Below are 22597 nucleotides of genomic sequence, written 5' to 3' on the forward strand. Positions count from 1 at the left end.
TGCATTATTTGTCCCCAGTCAGTCATTTGAGGGAGCAGGTTTTGCCCTTTGTGGAACAGGCCACAGGGCCCTGCAGTGAACCTGGAGAATCCCCAAAGATCTACAAGAGATCAGGGCCATCTGTGCAGAGGCCCTTTGCCCCTGAACCAGCTCTAGCACTGGGCAGCCTCCTGCCCAATCATCAGCCAAGGACTCCGAGCAGAACTGGGGTTTCCACAGACAAGATCACACAATCCCAGGCGATCTGATATGTTTCTGGTGAATCACTGTGGGACCAAGAGCTGGCTGGGAAAGAGGTGCTTCCTTTGCCTCACCCTGGCATGCCTGCTCCTGCCACTAGCCTGCCCATTTCCCCTACTGGGACACTGGAGCCTTGGAGCAAAGACGTGGCTGACCCTCCCAGTCCGAGAAGGTCCTCTCCATGTGTATATCTGTCAAGGACACTCAAGTGCCTCACTGAGTCTAGTAGAGGAGAAGCAAAATACACTGTGGCACCTTCACGAGGAATTAAGCAAGTGGACAAATTCTGCTCTCACACATGCGTAACTCAGTAGCATTTCAGTTGAAGTCAATGGAGTTTACCAGTGTAAAACTAATACTAGTGGGAGCAGAATCAGGCTCCACATGTATAGTAACTGATAACACAGCTAGCACTTTAGGCCTTCAGATTACCTGGTAGGTGACAAATGTAGAAAGTAGTCCAGATATTTTAATCTTATAATTTGGGGGTGTTCCTTCCTCTGCCTTAGGTTTGATTTCAGCCCCTGCAAAATAAGTAAATGTAGATTTTAGCCATGCTTTCTGTTAAGTTTATAGGAAAAGGAACAAGTGCTTCCTTGAAGGAAACTGATCAAAGGATTTTTCTACACAATAAGATTCTATATACATTGCAATATCATTATTGCCTATAGGACAGAGAGAGGCTGTGAGAGATTAATACTATTTAGAGAACATTCTTTGTGAGACAGTAACACTGAGCCTGTCCAACAGAACTTGACCTCAGGAATATTGCTTTCATGTCTGTCCACATTCTGTCTTTGGAGAGAGCTACCTCCGCTCCAGGAATACCAGTCTGCATAAGCCTTGTTGAGCATCCCCTTGGTTTACAAAACAGAAAAAAAGCACATTTTGGATTTTTTTGATGATCTGATTTGGAGAACAACTGATGGAAAGTTTAAATAGGAGAATCAGTTTCAGATGTTGCATTGTTATCTTACTTCTCAATTCAATGGCCTGCAGCTTACATACAGCTCATTAGTAGGGCCAATGGGAAGATATAGAATAAAACTGCAGGAAACAAATGTGTGGGGAAACCTTCCCAATTTTGGTGTGGGAATGTTTTAAGAAAACATTCTTATGGTCGTTCGTGTACTCACCTAAATTAAATCCCAGTGGGGGTAGTGGGGTCTTTTTAAAAAAGGCCTGGAATCATGCTGTCCAAGCTTGCCAGTGCTTTGTGTTTGGATCGGTGTTTTCTTTCTGGAGAAATGTGGTGTGCAGTGTGAATGACAAATGTACTCAGACGGGGTGGAGGTTAGCTGTCAGGGAGCTGGCTTCAGCTTCTCCATCCTGTGCTGACTGGCCCCTGTGCAAGTTAGAGAATCACCACTACACACCAGAGATGATGGCAGATTCAAATAAATAGGGGTATTTATTACAGTGTGCAGCATTCCAAATACCTGATCAGAATGTGAGATCATCCACACGCACATACATATTTGTGGTGCTTTGAAATGAGCAAGCAAGCAGTTCAAATATGTGAGGTGTGGATAGCCGAATGTGCAGTCATCCAACTATACTCACCTGCGGTAGGGTTGCCTGGTGTCCGGTTTTGGACTGCAACGCCCAGTTGAAAAGGGATCCTGGCAGCTCCAGTCCAGTTAAAAGTCCAGTCGGTGGTGCTGTGGGTCTAAGGAAGGCTAGTCCCTACCTGTCCTGGCACCGCGCTGCGCCCCGGAAGCAGCCAGCAGGTCTGGCTCCTAGGCAGGGGGGGTCACGGGGCTCTGCACGCTGCCCCCGCCCCAAGCACCAGCTCGGCACTCCCATTGGCTGGGAACCATGGCCAATGGGAGCTGTGGGAGTGGTGCCTGCAGGTGAGAGCCGTGGGCAGAGCCACTTGCGCATCTCCACCTAGGAGCCGGACCTGCTGGCCGCTTCCGGGTCACTGTGCAGAGCCAGGACAGGCAGGGAGCCTGCCTTAGCCTTGCTGCGCCGCTGATTGGGAGCTGCCCGAGGTAAACCCGCACCCCAACCCCCTGCCCCATCCCTGAGCCCCTGCCCCAAACCCAGAGCCCCCTCCTGCACCCCAAATGCCTCATCCCCAGCCCAGAGCCCATACCCCTCCTGCACCCCAAACCCCTGCCCCAGCCCAGTGAAAGTGAGGGTGGGGGAGAGCAAGCCACTGAGGGAGGGGGAATGTAGTGAGTGGTGGCGGGGCTTCAGGGAAGGGGTGGGACAGGAGATGGAGCCTCAGGAAAAGGTGTGGCCTCAGGAAAGGGGTGGGACAGGGGTGTTCGGTTTTGTGCGATTAGAAAGTTGGCAACCCTAATCTGTGGTTATTTGAAATGAATGATCATTGCACATTTCTTCCACCCGGAAAACCACAAAAGATGGACAGAATGGATTTGTTTAATGTCAGTCTATGATGTGTTTAAGCTCCTTACCAAACTGCAGTACTCCTCCCACCAAAGATTCCTCACACAGCAAGCGGCCCATTCCAAAGAAGTCAAGCTGGCCCACTTACTACTTTAGACTGTGTATCTCCTGAACGCATGTTTAACAGGCAGGCGACATTATTAAGCAGCCTGTAACTGAAAAATGTAGAGCATCTGTCATACTTAAAAGTTAATCTTCCTAAAGTTACATGCAAATACTCCAAATGATGCATAGTTTATGACTGGGAAATTTTACAAAAAATATGGGGAACCTCTTTGATTAAAATATGTCAATAGATCTTTTACTGGGCTCCCTGGCCCACTGAATGAAACATTTTGGCAGCCACAGCACAGGTGCTGGGAATGGTGTCGGTGTCCATAAGCTGGGAGTCTCATTTTAACCAAGTTATCCTCTCCGGGGAGCCACTGAAATTTGGATTTGCACTGAAGTAAAATTCTTGATGGTAGTGAAAAATTCCTCAACAAATGCAAAGACATTGTGTTACTGATGCTTGTTGTTCTTTGGGAAGAAAATGGAGACATCTCTTTTTAACTCCATTGAAATACATTGGACTGGGGGAGCTTTGGAGTAGAAGAGTGAAAATATGATAGCTACTTTGTTATAATAAATAGTGTTTGTCCTCCTAAACAGGGTTAGTAGGTGTGTGTAATGCTTTTTTCTTTTATTCACAGTTCTGTGAGCTTATTTCAGGAATTTTAATGACTGTAATTATGTTTTTGGAAATGTACAGGTTGGCCAGATGCAGCGGGGCATGGAATGAACAATAAGAGGTTAAATTGATGGATGACCAACAAGATAAGGATTGTGCCTCAGAAGACCATGAAACTATCCTGATTAATGGGGTGAAAGAAAATGGTAAGGAAACCTAATTACAGCACATGAAGCAGCAGTGATAACATCAAGCCAACCTATTTTCCTAGTTCATGTATTTAATTTCTGAGTTTTGCAGACATCTTCAAAATGTAGAGCAGTGGGGCAGATGGATATTTTGTGCAAATATGTTGCTGCAGCTATGAATCTTCAGTTTTTAAACCCTAAGCAACAACTGCTGCTTTTTCCCCCACACATATGTGCATGCCCACACACACATAGATCTGAATTGTGATTTTTTTTTTTTTTTTTTTTTTTTTTTGGAGTTTATTGTTTTTTGTTACTGCACATGCTGTTGTGACCATTTTGGCAGCATGGCCCCTCCAACTTGCTGTCCCAAGGTCACATTAGAATTCTAGGCACCTCTTCTGGGCATAAACACATGCTACTGGTAAAGTCATGATCCTGAGACCTGCTGAGTAATTTCAACTCCCATTGAAATCAGTGGAAAATGATTGGCATCTTTCAGGAACATGCCCAAAATTTCCTGTATCTAGCTTTGTCTTTGGTCATTTTCAACTGCTCCATAGTTGCTTTCAAAAGCAATAACTAATTAAAATCTTCTTCAGTGCTATGCTTGCCTGCAAACCTGATGGAGCTTCTATAAGGTGGGTGCATAATTGGTTGGAAAACCGTTCCCAGAGAGTAGTTATCAGTGGTTCAGTCAGGCTGGAAGGGCATAACTAGTGGGGTCCTGCATGGATCGGTTCTGGGTCCGGTTCTGTTCAAGATCTTCATCAATGATTTAGATAATGATATAGAGAGTACACTTATAAAGTTTGCAGATCATACCAAACTGGGAGGGGTTGCAAGTGCTTTGGAGGATAGGATTAACATTCAAAATGATCTGGAGAAATGGTCTGAAGTAAATAGGATGAAATTCAATAAAGACAAATGCAAAGTACTCCATTTAGGAAGGAACAATCAGTTGCACACATACAAAATGGGAAATGACTGCCTAGAAAGGAGTACTGCGGAAAGGGATCTGGGGGGTCATAGTGGACCACAAGCTAAATATGAGTCAACAGTGTAACACTGTTGCAAAAAAAGCAAACATCATTCTGGGATGTATTAGCAGGAGTGTTGTAAGCAAGACACGAGAAGTAATTCTTCTGCTTTATTCTATGCTGATTAGGCCTCAACTGGAGTATTGTGTCCAGTTCTGGGCGCTACATTTCAGGAAGGATGTGGACAAATTGGAGAGAGTCCAGAGAAGAGCAACAAAAATTATTAAAGGTCTAGAAAACATGACCTATGAGGCAAGAGTGAAAAAATTGGGTTTGTTTAGTCTGGAAAAGAGAAGACCGAGAGGAGACATAACAGTTTTAAAGTATGTAAAAGCTTGTTACAAGGAGAAGGAAGAAAAATTGTTTTTCTTAACCTCTGAGGATAGGACAAGAAGCAATGGGCTTAAATTGCAGCAAGGGCAGTTTAGGTTGGACATTAGGAAAAACTTCCCAACCGTCAGGGTGGTGAAGCACTGGAATAAATTGCCTAGGGAGGTTGTAGACCAGAGGTGGGCATACTACAGCATGCGGGCCACATCCGGCCCATGGGACCCTCCTGCCCGGCCCCTGAGCTCCTGACCTGGGAGGCTCGCCCCCGGCCCCTCCCCTGCTGTTCCCCCTCCCCCGCAGCCTCAGCTCACTGCGCCACCGGCGCAATACTCTGGGTGGTGGGGCTGCGAGCTCTTGCCGGGCCGGGCAGCGCAGCAGCAGAGCCACAGCCTGACCCGGTGCTCTGTGCTGCGCGGTGGCGTGGCTGGCTCCAGCCGGGCAGCATGGCTGACTGTCCTTGTGCTCTGGGTGGTGCGGCTGTAGCACCGCCAGCCACCGGTGCTCCAGGCAGTGCGGTAAGGGGGCAGGGAGCATGGGAGTTGGATAGAGGGCAGGGGAGTTAGGCGTGGTGATCAGGGGTATGGATAGGGGTCAGAGGGCGGGGAACAGGGGGGTAGAATGGGGGCAGGAGTCCCGGGGGGGCAGTCAGGAAGGAGAGGAGGGTTGGATGGGGCGGCGGGGGGCAGTCAGGGGTAGGGGTGCCGGGGGCGGTCAGGGGACAGGGAGGGGTGGATGGGCCAGGGGTCCCAGGGGGGCTGTCAGGGGACAGGGAATGGGGGGGCCATCAGGGGGCGAGAAGCAGGGGGGGGTTGTATAGGGGGCGGGGGCTGGGCCATGCCTGACTGTTTGGGGAGGCACAGCCTCCCCTAACCGACCCTCCATACAATTTCGGAAACCCGATGTGGCCCTCAGGCCAAAAAGTTTGCCCGCCCCTGGTGTAGAATCTCCTCTTGAGGTCCCTTCCAGTTCTATGATTCTGTGATTCAAATTAAAATTCCTCTGAGCATTTGCTGAAGTTATTTAGTTTTCAAGTTCCTAGCACTGCGACAAAAACTGGCATTTTCATTCTTTGCAGCATCTCTAAAATGTATTTAAACATACATGGTTAATTGCATGTTTCTGTTTAAAATTATTAGCCTTTCAATTCTACTGACTGTTGATATTTGATCATATTGGATCTTTGAGGGCCCAATCCTGTGTGGTGTTGTAGGCTCAGATCCTTGTACCCTATCAAAATGAATTTGGTAGTTGTATTATAGCAAAAGCCTGTAGGTGCAAATTCTGTTCTCTTCCCCACAGATATAAATCCAAAGTAAATCCAGATGTATAGGTGAACAGCACTGGTGTTACCTGATAGAGTAGTGAGAAATGAAACACACATTTGTGATTTCTAGCATGACAGAATTCAGAATATATCTGTCAGTTTCAGCCAATCTTATTCTTTATCAGATACATGCAAACAGTCTGTAAAGTAATAGTGGGTGACAGTTGCTAGAGCTACGAAGAGATTTCCTGGCCATTATGCCTGTGCCTAATCTACTGCTACCAAACAGAATCAATGGTTACCTTGTCAATAGAAACTGATTTGATTTGTAGAATCTGATACCACTTCCATGAAATGCAGTTAAACAAACAGAAATAGGAAAATGTCTTAATTAAACACTGTAGTATAGTAGTGAATTTTCTAAAGCTTTTGGCCCAGATCTTCCCATGCTGTGCAGTCACTTGATGCTGAACCCAAAGCAGGTTATGTGCTGACAGCAGTGTCTCTGGCTATGTGAGGATCACTATAGTGTAGGGCAGGGGTGGCCAACCTGTGGCTCCGGAGCCACATGCGGCTCTTCAGAAGTGAATATGCGGCTCCTTGTATAGGCACCAACGCCTGGGCTGGAGCTGCAGGCGCCAACTTTCCAGTGTGCCGGGGGGTGCTCACTGCTCAACCCCTGGCTCTGCCACAGGCCCTGCCCACACTCCACCCCTTCCTGCCCCCTCCCCTGAGCCTGCTATGCCCTCACTCCTCCCCCCATCCTCCAGAGCCTCCTGCACACCACGAAACAGCTGATCAGGAGATGCAGGGAGGGAGGGGGAGGCGCTGATCAGCGGGGCTGCCGGTGGGTGGAAGGCGCTGGGGAAGCTGATGTATTACTGTGGTTCTTTGGCAATTTACACTGGTAAATTCTGGCTCCTTCTCAGGCTCAGGTTGGGCACCCCTGGTGTAGGGGATTGTGACTTAGAGTCAGCATGGCAGTGCTTATGCCATCATCATCTCCCTTCTGAAGGAACTCAGATATGAAATTGCAGGACTAATACGTGTTGTATGTAACTTTTCACCATTTAAATCAGCTTCTGTACCAGGTGATTGGACTTTCAAAAAGCCTTTGACAATATTCCTCACCGAAGGCTCTTAAGCAATGTAAGCAGTCTTGGGATAGGAGGGAAGGTCCTGTCATGGATCAGTAACTGTTCAGAAGGTAGGAAATAAAGAGTGGGAATAAATGGTCAGGTCTCACAGTTGAGAGAGGTAAATAGCGGGGTCCCCCAAGGATCTGTATTGGGACCAGGGCTGTTCAGTATATTCATAAATGATCTGGAAAAAGGGGTAAACAATGGGGTGGCAAAATTTGCAGATGATACAAAATTACTCAAGATAGTTAAGTCCAAAGATGACTGTGAAGAGTTACAAAGGAATCTCACAAAACTGGGTGACTGGGCAACAAAATGGCAGATGAAATTCAGTGTTGATAAACAGAGCCCTGCGCATTTGGATCCACATCTGATCTGCGATCCGCAAACATAGTCTGCGGATATCCACAGATTTGCAGGGCTCTGTTGATAAATGCAAAGTAATGTGCATTGGAAAACAGAATCCCAACTACACGCACAAAATGATGGGATCTAAATTAGCTGTTACCACTTAAAAAAGATTTTGGAGTCATTGTAGATAGTTCTCTGAAAACATATGCTCAATATACAGCAGCAGTCAAAAAAGCTAACAGAATGTTAGGAATCATTAGGAAAGGGATAGATAATACGATAGAAAATATCATAATGCCACTATAAAAATCCATGGTATGCCCACACCTTGAATACTGTGTGTAGTTCTGTTTGCACCATCTCAAAAAAGATGTATTAGAATTGGAAATGGTACAGAGAAAGGCAATAAAAATGATTAAGGGTGTGGAACAGCTTCCATATGAGGAGCGACTTTTCAGCTTGGAAAAGAGACGATTAAGGGGGGATATGATAGAGGTATATAAAATCATGGATGGCGTGGAGAAAGTGAATAAGGAAGTAATATTTACTCCTTCACAAGAACCATGGGTCACCCAATGAAAATGAAGGGCAGCAGGTTTAAAACAAACAAAAGGAAGTACTTCTTCACACAACACACAGTCAACCTATGGAACTCATTGCCAGGGGATGTTGTGAAGGCCAAAACTATAACACAGTTCAAAAAAGAATTAAATAAGTTCATGGAGGAGAGATCCATCAATGGCTATTAGCCAAGATGGTTAGGGATGCCATCCCATGCTCTGGGTATCACTAGCCTTTGACTGCCAGAAGCTGGGAGTGGATGACAGGGGATGGATCATTCGATGATTGCCCTGTTCTGTTCATTCACTTTGAAGCCTCTGGCATTGGCCACTGTCAGAAGATAGGATATTGGTCTAGATGGACCATTGGTCTGACCCAGTATGGCCGTTCTTATGTTTGCATGTTCATTATGGTGGTAGCCAGGGCTTCTCTATATCCTACCAATCCCTCTTCACTGCTTTACTGACCCGTTGGGGACACTGGCATCCAGTGTAATTTAGAGTAGCCTTTAGGTAGCTCTAATTTACAGGTAGGGATTGGCCTGGCATGAAACAGGCTGAGAACTTGGGGAGTGCAAAGGAGGCCCCTTTTGCACCCCTCCCTCTCCACAGCTATACTGCACTCTCCTTGGCTGTAGATGAGTATTTGGGCTACTGTGTTTTCACTCAGCTTTTGAGTTAACATGTTACCAGAAAATACTGAAATAATGTTAAAATTGTGACCAAAAACTGTGACAAAAGCCAGAAAATCCATAGGTAAGTCTGAAATGCTCTTCTTGGCTCTCAGCCACTCTGTTCATTGAAGCCATTACAGTCCATTGGGTAAATACACCTTTTAACTGAATATGATCTTGACTTTAGCACCATACAGTCCCTGGAAAATCCATTTTTCAGGATTTGCACCTCACAGGAGACAAGCTCATTTTTACAGGTGTAGATCTAAAAAAAGGAGATTATATAGTTGGTAGTGAATGTTTTAAGACCGAGTTCCCGTTGTCATTTTAACTCCCCTTGTTCATGTCCTTGTAACTTTCACAGACATATTCCTTTGGGCCTCAATTTTCCATGCTGTCAGCTCAAAGTTGATTTTTTTTTTAAGTTGGAGCTGAATTTGTTCATTTGTTTTGAAGTTAAGGGAGCTGGCCCAAAAGATGCGTATATAATCCCATATAATCCAATAGAAATTTTTGCACCCTCAAACTCAAAATGGCTCAAGTGAGGAACTCAAAGTTGTTTTTTAGTCCTCTCTAAAAAAGGAAAAGTGAACCACATTTCAGGCAAGTCAGTTCAATAGCTTTAAAGCTATATATGTTTAAAGGTGGAGTGTAATGTGCCTGTGTGTGTGTAAAACATTTTCATTTTCACAGGGCCCCGAAGGTAGCGTTACTTGGAAGGCAGGGTGCATGCCGAATCACTTTAGCTTTAGGTTGCCCTTACCTGCTTACGGCTTTAAAGCTAAAGGTGGCTCAACCCTTAAGACTGCCAATCGTGTGGAGCTGCCTTAAGCTCTTTGAGCCTGATTCTGACCCCATACCAGTTTCACACTGAGTTTCACAGCTGCAGCTGTGCCACTATAGCACATCAGTGTAGACCCTCACAACGGCAAAGGGGGAGGGGTTGTCCTGTCGCCGTAGTTAATCCACCTCCCCAAGAAGCGGTAGCTATGTTGATGGAAGAATTCCTCTGTTGACCTTGTGCTGTCTACACCGGAGGCTAGGTCAGAGACATAGCTATGCCGATGTAAGTTTTCAGTATAGACGTGTCCTGAGGTCCAGAACCCTCAACCCCATCCTGCAGTTGTTGGCTTAGCAGCGCTCCTAAGGCCATTACTGCAGGATGTTGGCAGGAATATTAGCCACAGGCCACTGATCTCCCTAGAGATTTTTGTATATCAATAGATCCACAGAATGGGAGATCCCCTGGCCATACTTCTTCCTCAAGGCACCTGCAGACCGAGGCCTGGTCTGCACTAGGAATTTACTTTGGGATAGCTACGTCTCTCAGGGGTGTGAAAAATCCACACCTCTGAGAGATGTAGCTATATCGACCTAGCCCTGGTGTAGACCAGCTCTAGGTTGATGGAAGAATTCTTCTGTTGACCAGGCTACTGCCTCTCGGGAAGGTGGATTACCTGTGCTGACGGGAGAACCCCTCCCATCCACGTAGGTAGTGTCTACACTGAAGTGCACTTGCGCCGCTGCAGTGTTTTAAGTGTAGACATACCCAGAGTCACTGCAGAGCTAGTCTGCAGGGAGTGCAGGGGGATATGGAGATTCATATCTTGACCCCTGCACTGTGGACCTTCCAACAGCCCCAGAATTTTGCCTATAAGTTACTAAATAAATGCACAAGTGTGTGATGTGCCTGAGTTAGTGCTGCCTTGAAAACCTTCATCTTCTGAGTTTCTTGACTTTTGTGTCCTAGTTTTCTCCTCATTAACAGTGCGATAACACATTTGTTCTTTACTTTATATTGTATTTTATAACTCTGTGGGTGTTTACATAAACACATTATGGGCTAGATCCTCAGCTAATGTAAATTGGCATAAATACATTAAATTAGTTTCTCATCAGTTTCAGTGTAAAATAAATACTCTTGATAAAGGTGACTATAGTAGATTGCATGGATGTCAAATCTTTCCATATGCACAAGTCCTTTTACAGTGTTTGTCCTTTTCTTGGCATTTTGAACCATTTCCACTAGACTCACAATTTTTTTATAGACGCATTGTCGGTTACGTCTTTTTGTATTTAGTACTTTCGTATGGGTCAGATTCTGCCACCCTCACTAGTATTGAGTAGACCTTTATGCCTTGGGTAGTCCATTTGATTTCAGTGGGCCTACCTAAGATGTAAATGATGACTGAACATGAGAAAGGGTATCAGAATCTGTCTCCACATTAATAGAAGAGACCATTCATTTTGTGTGTGTGTGTGTGTGTGTGTGTGTGTGTGTGTGTGTGTGTGTGTATATATATATATATATATTTTTTTTTTTTCTTCTTACTCAGAGATCAGTGCTTGCTCAAGGATACAACAAATTAAATTCTCTCTAGATATGAAAGGTCTGTATTTATAATTTTTTTTTCTTTAAAGGGACACTATCAGGTTAAAAATCTTATTTAAAATAATTCCTTACCTATGTCACTATAAAAGAATCTTATTGATTACAAAAATGAAAAGAATTTTAAAAATCTAATTTTCTTTGATCTCTTTATAGCATTTGTTTTACGTTTTGCATTTCTCTCAGCTTGAACAATGCCAGTTTTAACTCAGGGTAACTTTCTAACTCTTGAGCACTGACAATTTGCAGATGTGTTTGCAACCCACATCTGCAAAATATTTAAGTACCTATTTCCATTGCAATTCCATTTTTTAAAATGTTAATAGGAACATTTCTATTAAACTTTGATTTTTTTTGTTACCACCGACATTTTACCCAGATTTGACATAACCGTATCCACTTAGCAACATGTTTTTTTTTTTTTTTTAAACAAACAAGTATCAATGTATTTTAAATATAACCCTGTTCATGTGCAAGGAGGCTACAAGGGATAGTATGTTTGTATTTTTTGTACATCACAAAATCAATTAGTTACACAAATTAAACATTGCAGTCTTGTAAGCAAAACACTGCTGTTTTTCAAAGAATGTATTTGTTTGCAAAAGTCATCTCCCAAAACATAGCAAGAGGAGGGGAAAAGAGTCAGATCAGAATCCCAAGGTTCTTAAACTAACTCTCTTTTTTTCCCTCCCTTCCACTCTCCCTTTTTCTTTCAATTCCTCCAGAATCACATGACCCAGACAGTGATGAGAAGCCTTGCACTGCTGCAGATGCTGCGGTTACTTTTTCAGCCTTGACAATAGCTCAGAAGGAAAATCAAGTGTGCCACCGAGTGCTGCCTCCTCTGACTTCAAAGAAGCCCTGTTTGTTGAGCCCTCCTTCTCCTCTGAGACTCACTGATGTACCTGAGCACACTTCAGATGACTCGTCCGCACACGCTATTTCTCTTACATCTTGTGTTACAAAGGGCATGAGCTCCTGGTCTCTGCCAGGCGATTGTGAGAAGGCTCCATTCACAATTATGGAGCCCGGAGGCATGTCAGCTCTGACTGGTGACTGCTTGATGCAGCCAAGCCGGACCTGTCTAGGCTGCTTTATTGAATCAAAGGACGGCATTGATGCAGAGCCGGGAATAAGCTTGAAAGTGGGTGATATAAATAGGGATTATGACACCTGTTCAGTCTCTGATATAGGGATTCACTGCATGAGCACAGGAGAAACCATGAGATATGGGGATCAACTGCTTTCAGACCAGCTTTTAAGCTTCCCTATGCATAAATCGAGGGCAGCAGACAAAAGAGATGCAGAGAAATCTGACAGTGATTCAGAGGACCCCACTCAGAAAAATTATTACGAGGGATTACTATCAGACAAATGCAATGGTGAGGAACCTTTGCTAACAAATCCCAACCAGGAGTGGGGCTATTTCGAATCTTTCATTAGTGAAAGTAAAATTGAGCTGCTTGACCTTTGCTCCAAAAATGAGCTTTCTGTAAACCTGTTTTCTGAGGAAGACGTGGATAATTACATGTTTGATGATGATGATTCAACCTTGGGAAGTGACGTCTGCTCCTTAAAGATTAGATATGAATCTTTCCAAGACAACGTGAGGGAGAAGACCAACGCCCTGCAAGAGGATGCCCAGTTCAACTTCTTTCCCAGCGTGTTTGGCAACTGCACTAAAAGGGACAGCAAGAGCACCCTGAAGAGGGGGGCTGGTGGTGGTGCTGACCCTTCCCAATTCAAATCCGAAGAGGGCATCATTTGGGGGGAGGAAGAGGAGGATGGAGAGGAGGAGGACGGGGAGGAGGAGGAGAAAGCTGCCTTAAATAAAACTTGCAACAGTACAGAGGTGGTGCAATATATAGGCTCTAAAAGGAGCCACTTCTTGGACTCTGTGAATTCCACAGAGGACTCTGGGGAGTTCAGCGATGACAGCACCTGCACGGAGTCCTCGGATGACGTGCTGCGGGATATAAAGGACTGTAGCAGGTATCTGTCCAGGGAACATTCCAATTCCTTCATTCAGCAGAACTATGGGCTGCGGGCAAAGAGGAAAGTGCGATACAGCGATGATTATTTGTACGATGTGGATTCCATTGAGAGTGAGAAGATTCTGGATAAGAAAGAGTGGCTCCCGGACGGACCCAAAGAGGAAGATGACGATGAATGGTGCCCAAAGAAAAGGCGAAAAGTCTCTCGCAAGGAGCCCCCCGTTATCATCAAGTACATCATCATTAACAGATTTAAAGGGGAGAAGCATATGCTGGTGAAGCTTAGTAAAGTCGATGCCAATGAGACAACTGTTACCCTAAGTGAGGAACTGCTCAGCAAGTATGAAAAACTGGCCCCACTGAAGGGCTTCTGGCAAGAGAGGCAGCAGAGCCGGATGGATTATCTTAGATCATCTCTCTATCACAAACAGAATTTCTATCTTAATGGCTCGGATGTCTCATTCCTCCCTCACCCAAGAAAGCGAAAATGCAAACTAGCAAACAGGCACAGGATTCAAAGAATTAAAGCCATTGAGCAATCAGTGAACAAACTGGGCTCCTGTTCCTCTGATCAGAAGCAGCCTTGCAGCAGTAAAGAGGATGCAGGCCTGAAAGGGATGCAGACATTAGCCATCGCTACCCCCAGCTGTGCAAACGGATTACATTTAAATGACATCACAGGCATTGCCTCAGTGAAGTACAAATCGCAGGACAGGGAATATAAGGGGACAGAGAGGAAAGTGCTACGCCGAATCAAATTCAAAAGTGAAGCCAGGTTGAAATGCAAGAAAATCAAAGCTGCCACAAATACGGGAGAAATCGCCCCTGCTTTGGAAAATCAGGACACAGCAGCTAGTTTGAAGGATGAAAATATTCCTTGTGCTTCAGACAGCTCCCATATTTCTGAGTGCCATGAGGATAAGGTTGCTAAAAATTCTACTTTCCTGCCAGCCACTTGCTCTCCGGACAAGCCTCTACCACCTGCTAATATCACCACCAATGTACCCCTGATCCCCGGTGGGTATCTGCAGACATTGTTAGACGCTTCTGATTTGTCAAGTAACACTGGTATCTCATACTTCACCCAGCATCCCCCTGAACAGCAGCATTCCCTCCCCAGCATTGTTCAGGCAGAAAAGGAGTTCTCTGCTCTGCAGACAGCCCAGAGTTGTGTGCTGTCCCCCCCTTCTGAATCTGAACTGCAGCAGTCACCTGGCCACTTAGAAATTGAGCAGAGCAACTTCAATAGCATGTGGCCAGCAAACAAGGCTGCCAGCAGCAACCATCAGGAATTTGCAAGTGACATGAGGGAGGCTTCTGCATTAGCAAATGAGTTTGGTGGCTCAACAGGAGCAGACAACCTCCCAGCCTCTGGATACAGTCAAGTAAATCTGAATAGCAGCAAATTGCTATACCAAAAAAAATATGTGCCGGATAACCAACAAGTGCAGTCTGATGATTCTTATCAGTCATGTCATTTTAATAATGGAGAGGGGCGCTTTCATTTCCAACGAGGTACACTAAGTACAGATGATGGCAGACTCATTAGTTTTGATTCAGTGGGCTCATTGTCAGTTAGTTCGAGCAATTACAGTTCTTTAAGTCTAAAGTCTTGTGAAAAGGATGGCGAAGATGATATTAATGATGATTTCTTGGCCCACTGCAGTCCCAAGCTAGTGATCCAACAAAGCATAGATGAAATAACCCCTTTGAAAGAGTCTACGGACCTTTTAGACATCTCCAACTTCACACCTGATAAGTTCCGTCAGTCATCGCTTTCGGAAATGTCTCCTCCCGACACCCCCAACCTTTCCCCTCAGATAACCGTGTCAGATACCAAATCGCTAGGCAATCTGAAAGGTTTTCAGGAGACCACTCAGACTGTGCTAAGCAATACTGATAAGGTCAAGTGGAACTGTGGGGTTCTCCAGACCCAAGATCAGGCAGATAATGGGTTTACTTTAAATAATCATCAGTTTCAGTTCCATATGTTCAATGATGAAGATTCTGTTAGCCTCCTTGAAAAAAGTCCATGCTTGTCAACATTTAATGAGCCATCTGGTCAAATTAGCACCAATAGCAAAGTGTCAAAATCTAAGAGGAAAAGTTCATCCAGCAAGAATGTAGGTACAAACCAAAGTTCTCCCCAGAAAAACACTAGGAAAAAATCTCCTAAAACTAACAAAGGAACTGATAAACCACAAAGTAAGAATTCCAGGCAGACTCCCAAGTCAACAAGGAAAGGGAAAAATGCAGCTGGAGTCAATGGTGAAAAGGCTCAAGCAGTTGGCAGCAGGACAGTCAATCAGTTAAATAATACAGCCTCAACAACAAAGGCACTAGCTGAATGCATTCAGCACCGCAGCCCAACCTCTGTAAAGATAGGGAAGCATAATGGACTATCTGGTGAATGGTCACTAAGAAAAGACAATAGTACAGGCTGGTCCGAAACTAGCATAGCAAACACTAACAACCTCCTTGATGATGATCAAAGGGAATTTGAGGAACCTTCCAATATTTTATCTAACATTGCATCTGGAATGGCAGATGTTCAGAGATTTATGATGGCCTCAATCGAACCCTTATGGGGGCCTGTAGGCCACAACAGCGTCCCAGATATATTCCGGTCGCCTGAATCTAACAGCCTGAAATTGAAAACTCTTAAAATTTTGGCAGGGACATCACAAGAGTCCAAGAAAAAGGGAAATGGTAATTCCCCGGGAACTGCGAAGAATCACAAGTCAAGCAACAAGGGCTCAAGCAAAAATAATGGCAAAGCCACAACTTGTGATCCCAGTCGCCCCAACTGTTCAACTGGGTACAATATAGACATTCACTCTCCCTTTTTTGATAAAAGCTATAGTAACCTGAGCACTTTAGGCAATAATGGACCTACCCATAAAAAGCTGTACCGTCATAAATCAAGTTCTAAATCACTGAGGGATGAGAACTGTAAAGTAAAGCGAACAGACCGTGAACAGAACCATAAGGACCCATCTGTGACAGCTTCTTTTGAAAAACTGAGGTAATGCTGCACCAAACTGGCTGGAATGCACCCTTAACTTTCCTACTACCTGCTAAGCCTGCTGTTCCTCATTTTTTCCTTCCTGAAAGCAAGAGTTGCATGAAAGAGACATTCCCCTTTTACAATTTTTTTTAAGTGCATGAAAATACTTATTACTTGCAAGCTACCTAAAAGAATGACCCATTTTCTGGCTTGGCTGGGGTTAAAAAACTAACAAGGCTACTCTTTTCTGCTGTTTGGCTTCTTCAGTTTTTAATTACTTATTTATTGAAAAAAAACAAAACAATTACATGCTCTTTTTAATGATTTTGAAAAGGAAAGACTTTTTTTTTGAACATTTTGTATAAAACAAAACACAAAAAAGAGGTTATGCATCCACAAGCCAAGATATCTAACTAAAGGCTCTTTAGTTTGAAAATGAAAACTCATTCATAATTGAGCTTCATGTGGCAATTTTGAGTGCTTTCTAGCCCCCTCTGCTGTTTATATCATAAAGCTTCATCTACTGTATCAGAGTTTAGAGCATAAGATCCTGTTGTGGTGACTTCACACAAGCTAACTAAGATGGCATAAAATGTTTGATTTTTCTGCAGGGAATCAGACAACATTCTTCTTAAAGCAGAAACAACATTTTTGGTTTTACCTGTGTTTGAAGAAGAGACTCCTTTTTCTAGAAAGACGTTTGATGTTTGGTTTTTTTGGTTTTTGTTTGTTTCTTTCAAAATATGCCTTGTGGTATGTTGAAATGTAAGTGCTGAAATGAAGAGTTTGAAATTGTGGGAATTTATTCTTTGAAAGCAAACCTAATCTGGTATTCTCTGTGAAAGACTTTTAAAAGTCATACTGTTGTACAGTAGTTTATGCACTATTACCCACAACAACAACAAAAATTGTGCCAAACTATGAACAAGTGACTGTATTGTACATATTTTTACTTCTCTATCAACATTGGGTTGTGAGTGTTTTCTGGAACTATGCCTTTTGATTTACTATAAACATTCCAGTGATTATGTATTAACCACCCCCTTTGGAAGCACCTGTAACTCACAGTGAAAATGATGTTGTTCACTTATACAACTTACCAAAAGTTTGATGGACATAACTAAAAGTGTGCCAAATTTACTTACCTCATTTCATGGATTTGCCCTGTGGTTTAAAGCTCACAAAAAAAAAAAAGAAAAAAAAAAAAAAAAGAACTTTAAAACTGAAGCTGAGAAATGTTAATGTCCTTTCTTTAGAAACATGAGCAAAAAAACCATAATGATGAAATTTTGAGTTTCATTATAGGAGAAAGTTGAAATGTTGGAGGAATTCAGAAAATCACTCAAGGTAAGTTTGACAGGGACTCAAGTGTCTGCATTTAGAGACTACAGAACAGCTGCTTTTCAAGTGTCTGTTTTCTTAAAGCAAAACCTGTAGCTGAAGATCATTTAAAGTGCAAAGTTATATTGCTGATACTTTGTATCTCAGTTTTATATATTTTATAATAACCTGGGATAAATGCTAAAATAGTTATAAAATTAGAACTACTACATTTCATACATTTATTGCTATTTACTTTTATTTGAGAAGTTTCTTAAACATTTTTATGCTGATCCTGTCAGAAGTGCTCTCATATCACAGCTTTGGTGTTTTCTAAGTGTTTAACTTTGCAATGCCAATATTGTTTGAAATTTTAAAATGAAAACAATTTTCAGTGCAACAATTTTTTTCTTTGACTCGGTACATAATAAAAGAGAAAATGGAAATATTTGTGATCTCACCAAATCGAGGCCAGATCATACACAATTGGACTATATTAAGACAGTGATAAGTATTGAATGGTAAAAGTATTTTCAGAAGGCCTTATTTGTACCCCACCATGCCCTCACCCTCAAGAGAAGAAAACAAAACAAAAATTCACTTATTTTCCTTGTGCAACTGAGAGCCTGTGCATTTTGCTGCTGATTTATTATGAAACCTTGATATGCAAGAGACCTGCTAACTGAGAGCTAATGAGAGCAGAGGAAAGTAAGGTTAGGTCACATATTTATGCAATAGAAAATTATGGGTACAAGGAGAGGGGCCTTAGTAGCAATCTAATAGGAGATCACTTCCTCAACATATTCATAAGTATTGAGGTGGCATTTCAAAGTAGATAGGGATAGACTTTGTGTTTGCAGTACATGGAAGTGTTTTTGATATAGTCTGGGTTTTTTCTGTAATATTAATGGCAAAGTTGGAGGTGGCTATACATTTTTATATTAAATTATTCCCCACTTTATTAGTATTGAAAATTAGAGATGGGACTGAGTTGCAAACTTCTGACCTGGATCCAAACTCTCTTAGCATTTGGGGTTGTTCAGATACTGGGGTTTTAGTTTAGCCTCATTTCTTTAATAACACGTTATTTTACTTAATTACTAATCAGCTTTGTAATTACTCTGAAAGTATCATATTAGTTGATTTGTCCTGAAAAATAACATTATAGTTCTGCCTGGAGTGAGTGACTCTGGATCAGATTATGGTAGCTCTGCAATCTCATAGTAACTGTTGATTTATGGGACACAAGCTAGAGTGCAGCATCACACAGAAAATCCAGCAAGTGGGGAGTGAGGTCTAAGAGACCCCAGAACTGCTAAAGCAAAAGCTCTCTACAGGGATAGCTCTGCTGGGCCCCACCCTTAGGTGCATGGCTTTGCTGAAGCCATGTTTCCACTGCTTGGCTTCCTTTGTGGCTACATAGTAGCAACCTGGAAGGGAACTAAGAGCTGTGTTAAACAGTATTAATTCCTGCTTGGATGTCCACTGTGGCAGAGAATGGAGTCACAGAGCACAGCCAGTTCCCTGCCCTTCTCCATATCCATGGGGCCCCGGTGCTGTGTGGGAAGAGGCAGCACTCTTTCTCTCAATCAATGTCACAGGTGGAGACATTCACATACAACGGGTCCGGTCCACATCTGGATCCCGAAGAGGCAGTCCAGGCATATGTAATTACAAAGTCTCAGTTGTATTTTGTATTTATGTATCAGAGATTAAATGCTCTATAAAATAAGGGTTGCTAACTAAGATTTTCTAGAGCTGTTTCCCGTTCTGCACATGGTGGGTGGGAGGGGTAGGAACCTGCGATCACTGCTATTTTAGATGTTTAGGCTGCTGCTCCTATGGAGCCAGGTCAGGCCCAGTTCTAGGAAATGGCAGTTCCCTGCTCTTTGACTCAGACCTGCCATTTGAAAGCACATTTCTGTTGGTTTTCATTGTGTTACGTGTGTTTAACATACAATTATGTGACTCATAATAAGGTACATGGAACTGAAACATACAGCAATATTTATGGCATTTGAGAAATGTGCAATAGGACATGAATACAGTACATAAAACATATCAATTATTGTATTGTATCTTGCAAACTCCATTAATACTCAATTACCATACATTTCAGTACAATATTAATTGCAGATTCCATCTCCCTTGACTCACTCTCTTAGCCTTCTGTCTCCCATCTCTCTGGCCTCCTTGACTCTTTAGACTGCGCAATCATTCCTTGCCACTGAATGCCTGAAAAACAAAAGTCCTTTGGGGTAAAACATTGACCCTGCTCCACCTGTGACTCCACTGTCCCTCTGCTAACAAACCCCTTAACTTGGCTTCCAAAGCCAGAAATCTTGGAATTCTCCCTGAACCAAATTTTTGTCCTCTACCCTTGTTTACCTTTTCTGTGCGCCTGCCTAAAGCTACCTCGAGAACATTTTCATAATCTCTTTATCTTGTTCCTTGTCAAAAAGTTCATTCCTGCCTTCACCACTTATTATTCTATTATCCTGATTAGCGCACTTCCCTCTTGCATATTCCTACGCTCAAAAATTCTGGAAGGTCCAAAATATTGCAGCTAGAGTCCCCTCTCCAGGATCCTGTCAGTAACTGGCCTCTTGCCATTTTTTCATCTCCAAGGATTCACTCCACCATTCCCTCTCTTTATATCCCCTCCCATCTCCACTCTGCATCCTTTTAATCTGCCTCCTCCACAGTTCCACTATTTTATTTGTTTTGGCTCATCAATGTGGGATGTTCACTACAAGCCACTAAGCCATTCCCTTTTACAGCTTGCCTTGAGGTCCCTGTTTTCAGTGTATCTTGTTTGACTCTTACTATAAATGCATTTTATGATCCTTTGCATGAAGGATGCTATATAAATTGTATAGTATCCTTATTCTCTTACGATGCACTGTACTGCAACTCTGGCAGATTTCAGTTTTGGTGAATTATAATCATCAGATAAATTAGAATACATAAAGGGACAAACAACTCAATTTAAAAGGACCCATTCCCATTATCAGCCTGGTTTAGATTGGCATAAACCGGGTCAGTTTAATGTGGCCCAATTTCATTTGCCCTCATTCCAATTCCAAGAATTGAAGTGAGAAAAATCCCTGTGCTGGACAGAGTCAAGGTGAGGAGAATGCTGCATTTGCTAATCCTGGTTCTAGCGGGACTAGTGCCTCCTGCATTTATAGGCAAATTCTCCATTTTCTTTTTATAAATACACTATGAGGAATATTTCTTTTCAAAATAAATGCCGACGACGACCTGATTTTAAATTACAACCCCCAATGTCCCTAGTTTTGTTAGCTGTACTTGCATATAGAGGTTTTGTAAAGACAAAAAAGATTAATAATGGGGAACTTGCGTAATCAGAAAGCATAAAATGATGTATTCTCCCCCACTCGTGCCCCCCCCCTTTATCATAGTGTTTCTTGAATAAGGAACCAAAATCGAGAATTAGAACCCCGATTCAGCAATGCACTTAACCATGTGAATAGTCCAATTATAGCCAATAGGGCTACTCCTGTGCTTAAACTTTGGCATGTGCTTTTATATCTTGCTGAATCAGGGCCTGAACAGAGAGGGGAAAAAATTGTGTTGGGATCCATTGGATGCTGCTTGCTTTGTGAAACAATTGCCATGGGCGTAACTTTTTTGTTTAAAAAGTCAAGTTTACTGCTATTTTCTGGTATTATAGCTCAACCTACCATTAATCAAAATAAAGACATTTTCAGCAGTGGCACCCATTGGATTAGAGTCGTCTTTCACTTAGGCCCCAGTCTAGTGAAGCACTTAAGCACGTGCTTAACTTTAAGTACTTGACCAAACATAACAGGTCCCATGGGACTAGTCACATGCTTAAAGCATTCTTATCTGCTTTGCTGGATCAAAGCTTTACAGTGGTGTAAGTCAAAAACTCCATTGAAGTCGGTGTAAATGAGCAGAGAACCAGGTCCCTAGACTTCAGTTGGTACAGGATCAGGCCCTTGGTCTGTACTTTCTCAACTTGGTGCACTGGACTTTTCCTGTGCGGCTTCCCGAAAGTCTTGTGGAAGTTGCATGGCTCAAGCCATTGACATCTTATTTGAGAATGTGCGTCCTTATCTTTTCAGTGTGTAAAATAATGCAAAAAATAAATAAATAGCGTACAATGTCAGTGGTAGAAGGAAGGCTTTTAAAATCTGTTTCTCAGGTAAACAAGTGACACTAATGACAATGGAGTAACAGCCATCTAAGAGAATTTGGATCTATAAAAAGGAGGGTGCCCTCAATCTTACAGGATAGTTGGGTTGCTAGACACATTTGCTGAGCCTTTGAAGACTTGGTGCAAAAGGAAACAAGAAATAAAATTTGTATTCACTGCTGCCCTTCAATAGAAAAATGTACATTTCAAAAGCACAAAGGGAAGATTTTTTAAAAATAAAATAAAAAAAGAACGATACCAGTTAAACTCCTTTTGTCTTTTACTCCCAGTGGGAAGCAGGGTAGAAATCTAAGGAGATGCTCTGTTTCTCTGCCTGCAGCACTGGCTGTAGACATTTTGACTGCTGCCTACAGAGATTTGAATGTACTGCTCCTTAAGTTAACTTCCATAGAACTAGAGGCACCTCTTTAGTATGTTGCTACTGTTTTATGGTGCTAAAAATAACTTTTATCCCCCTTGAGCATTTCAGAAATAGTAAATGGCCCTTTTTATGAATGTAACATATCCATTTCTGTTTAACATTTTACACTACAATTTTAACATATTTGGAAATTATTTGCCTTTTTTCTTTTAGAATAAGCTTTATAAATACTCTGTAGAGTCAATTGAAGTATAATTCTTAAGGATCACTCTAAGACGCCTACAAAATCTTGTATATTTTTAAGTGTGCCAATTTGTAAAATATTTTGTAAGTGTATATTTTTCTTAGAAAAGTGCTGTGAAGTGTTTGTATGTGTGAGGTTTCCTTTTTTTTGCACCTCCGGGTGTTAATAAAAGGATGTATACTTAAAAGTTTCTGGTTTTAAAAACCA

General features: G+C 42.7%; 1 protein-coding gene across 1 annotated transcript; it reads left to right on the top strand.

The window, feature by feature from the left end:
* Nucleotides 1-3455: 3455 nt before the first annotated feature.
* Nucleotides 3456-17023, top strand: NEXMIF (neurite extension and migration factor). Its single transcript, XM_065410257.1, has 3 exons — nucleotides 3456-3531; nucleotides 11986-16279; nucleotides 16873-17023. The coding sequence occupies exons 1-3, from the start codon at nucleotides 3456-3458 to the stop codon at nucleotides 17021-17023; spliced, it is 4521 nt and encodes a 1506-aa protein (XP_065266329.1).
* The last annotated feature ends 5574 nt before the right edge of the window (nucleotides 17024-22597 follow it).

This window comes from Emys orbicularis, chromosome 9 (genome assembly GCF_028017835.1).
Source record: "Emys orbicularis isolate rEmyOrb1 chromosome 9, rEmyOrb1.hap1, whole genome shotgun sequence".
Lineage (NCBI taxonomy): Eukaryota > Metazoa > Chordata > Testudines > Emydidae > Emys > Emys orbicularis.

Bases quoted from the DNA above. Each gene is read 5' to 3' on its own strand.
- NEXMIF (XM_065410257.1), top strand. From the start codon at position 3,456: ATGGATGACCAACAAGATAAGGATTGTGCCTCAGAAGACCATGAAACT. The intron at 3,532-11,985 runs GTAAGGAAACCT...CAATTCCTCCAG, and splicing joins TAATGGGGTGAAAGAAAATG to AATCACATGACCCAGACAGT. The intron at 16,280-16,872 runs GTAATGCTGCAC...ATTTTTCTGCAG, and splicing joins GCTTCTTTTGAAAAACTGAG to GGAATCAGACAACATTCTTC.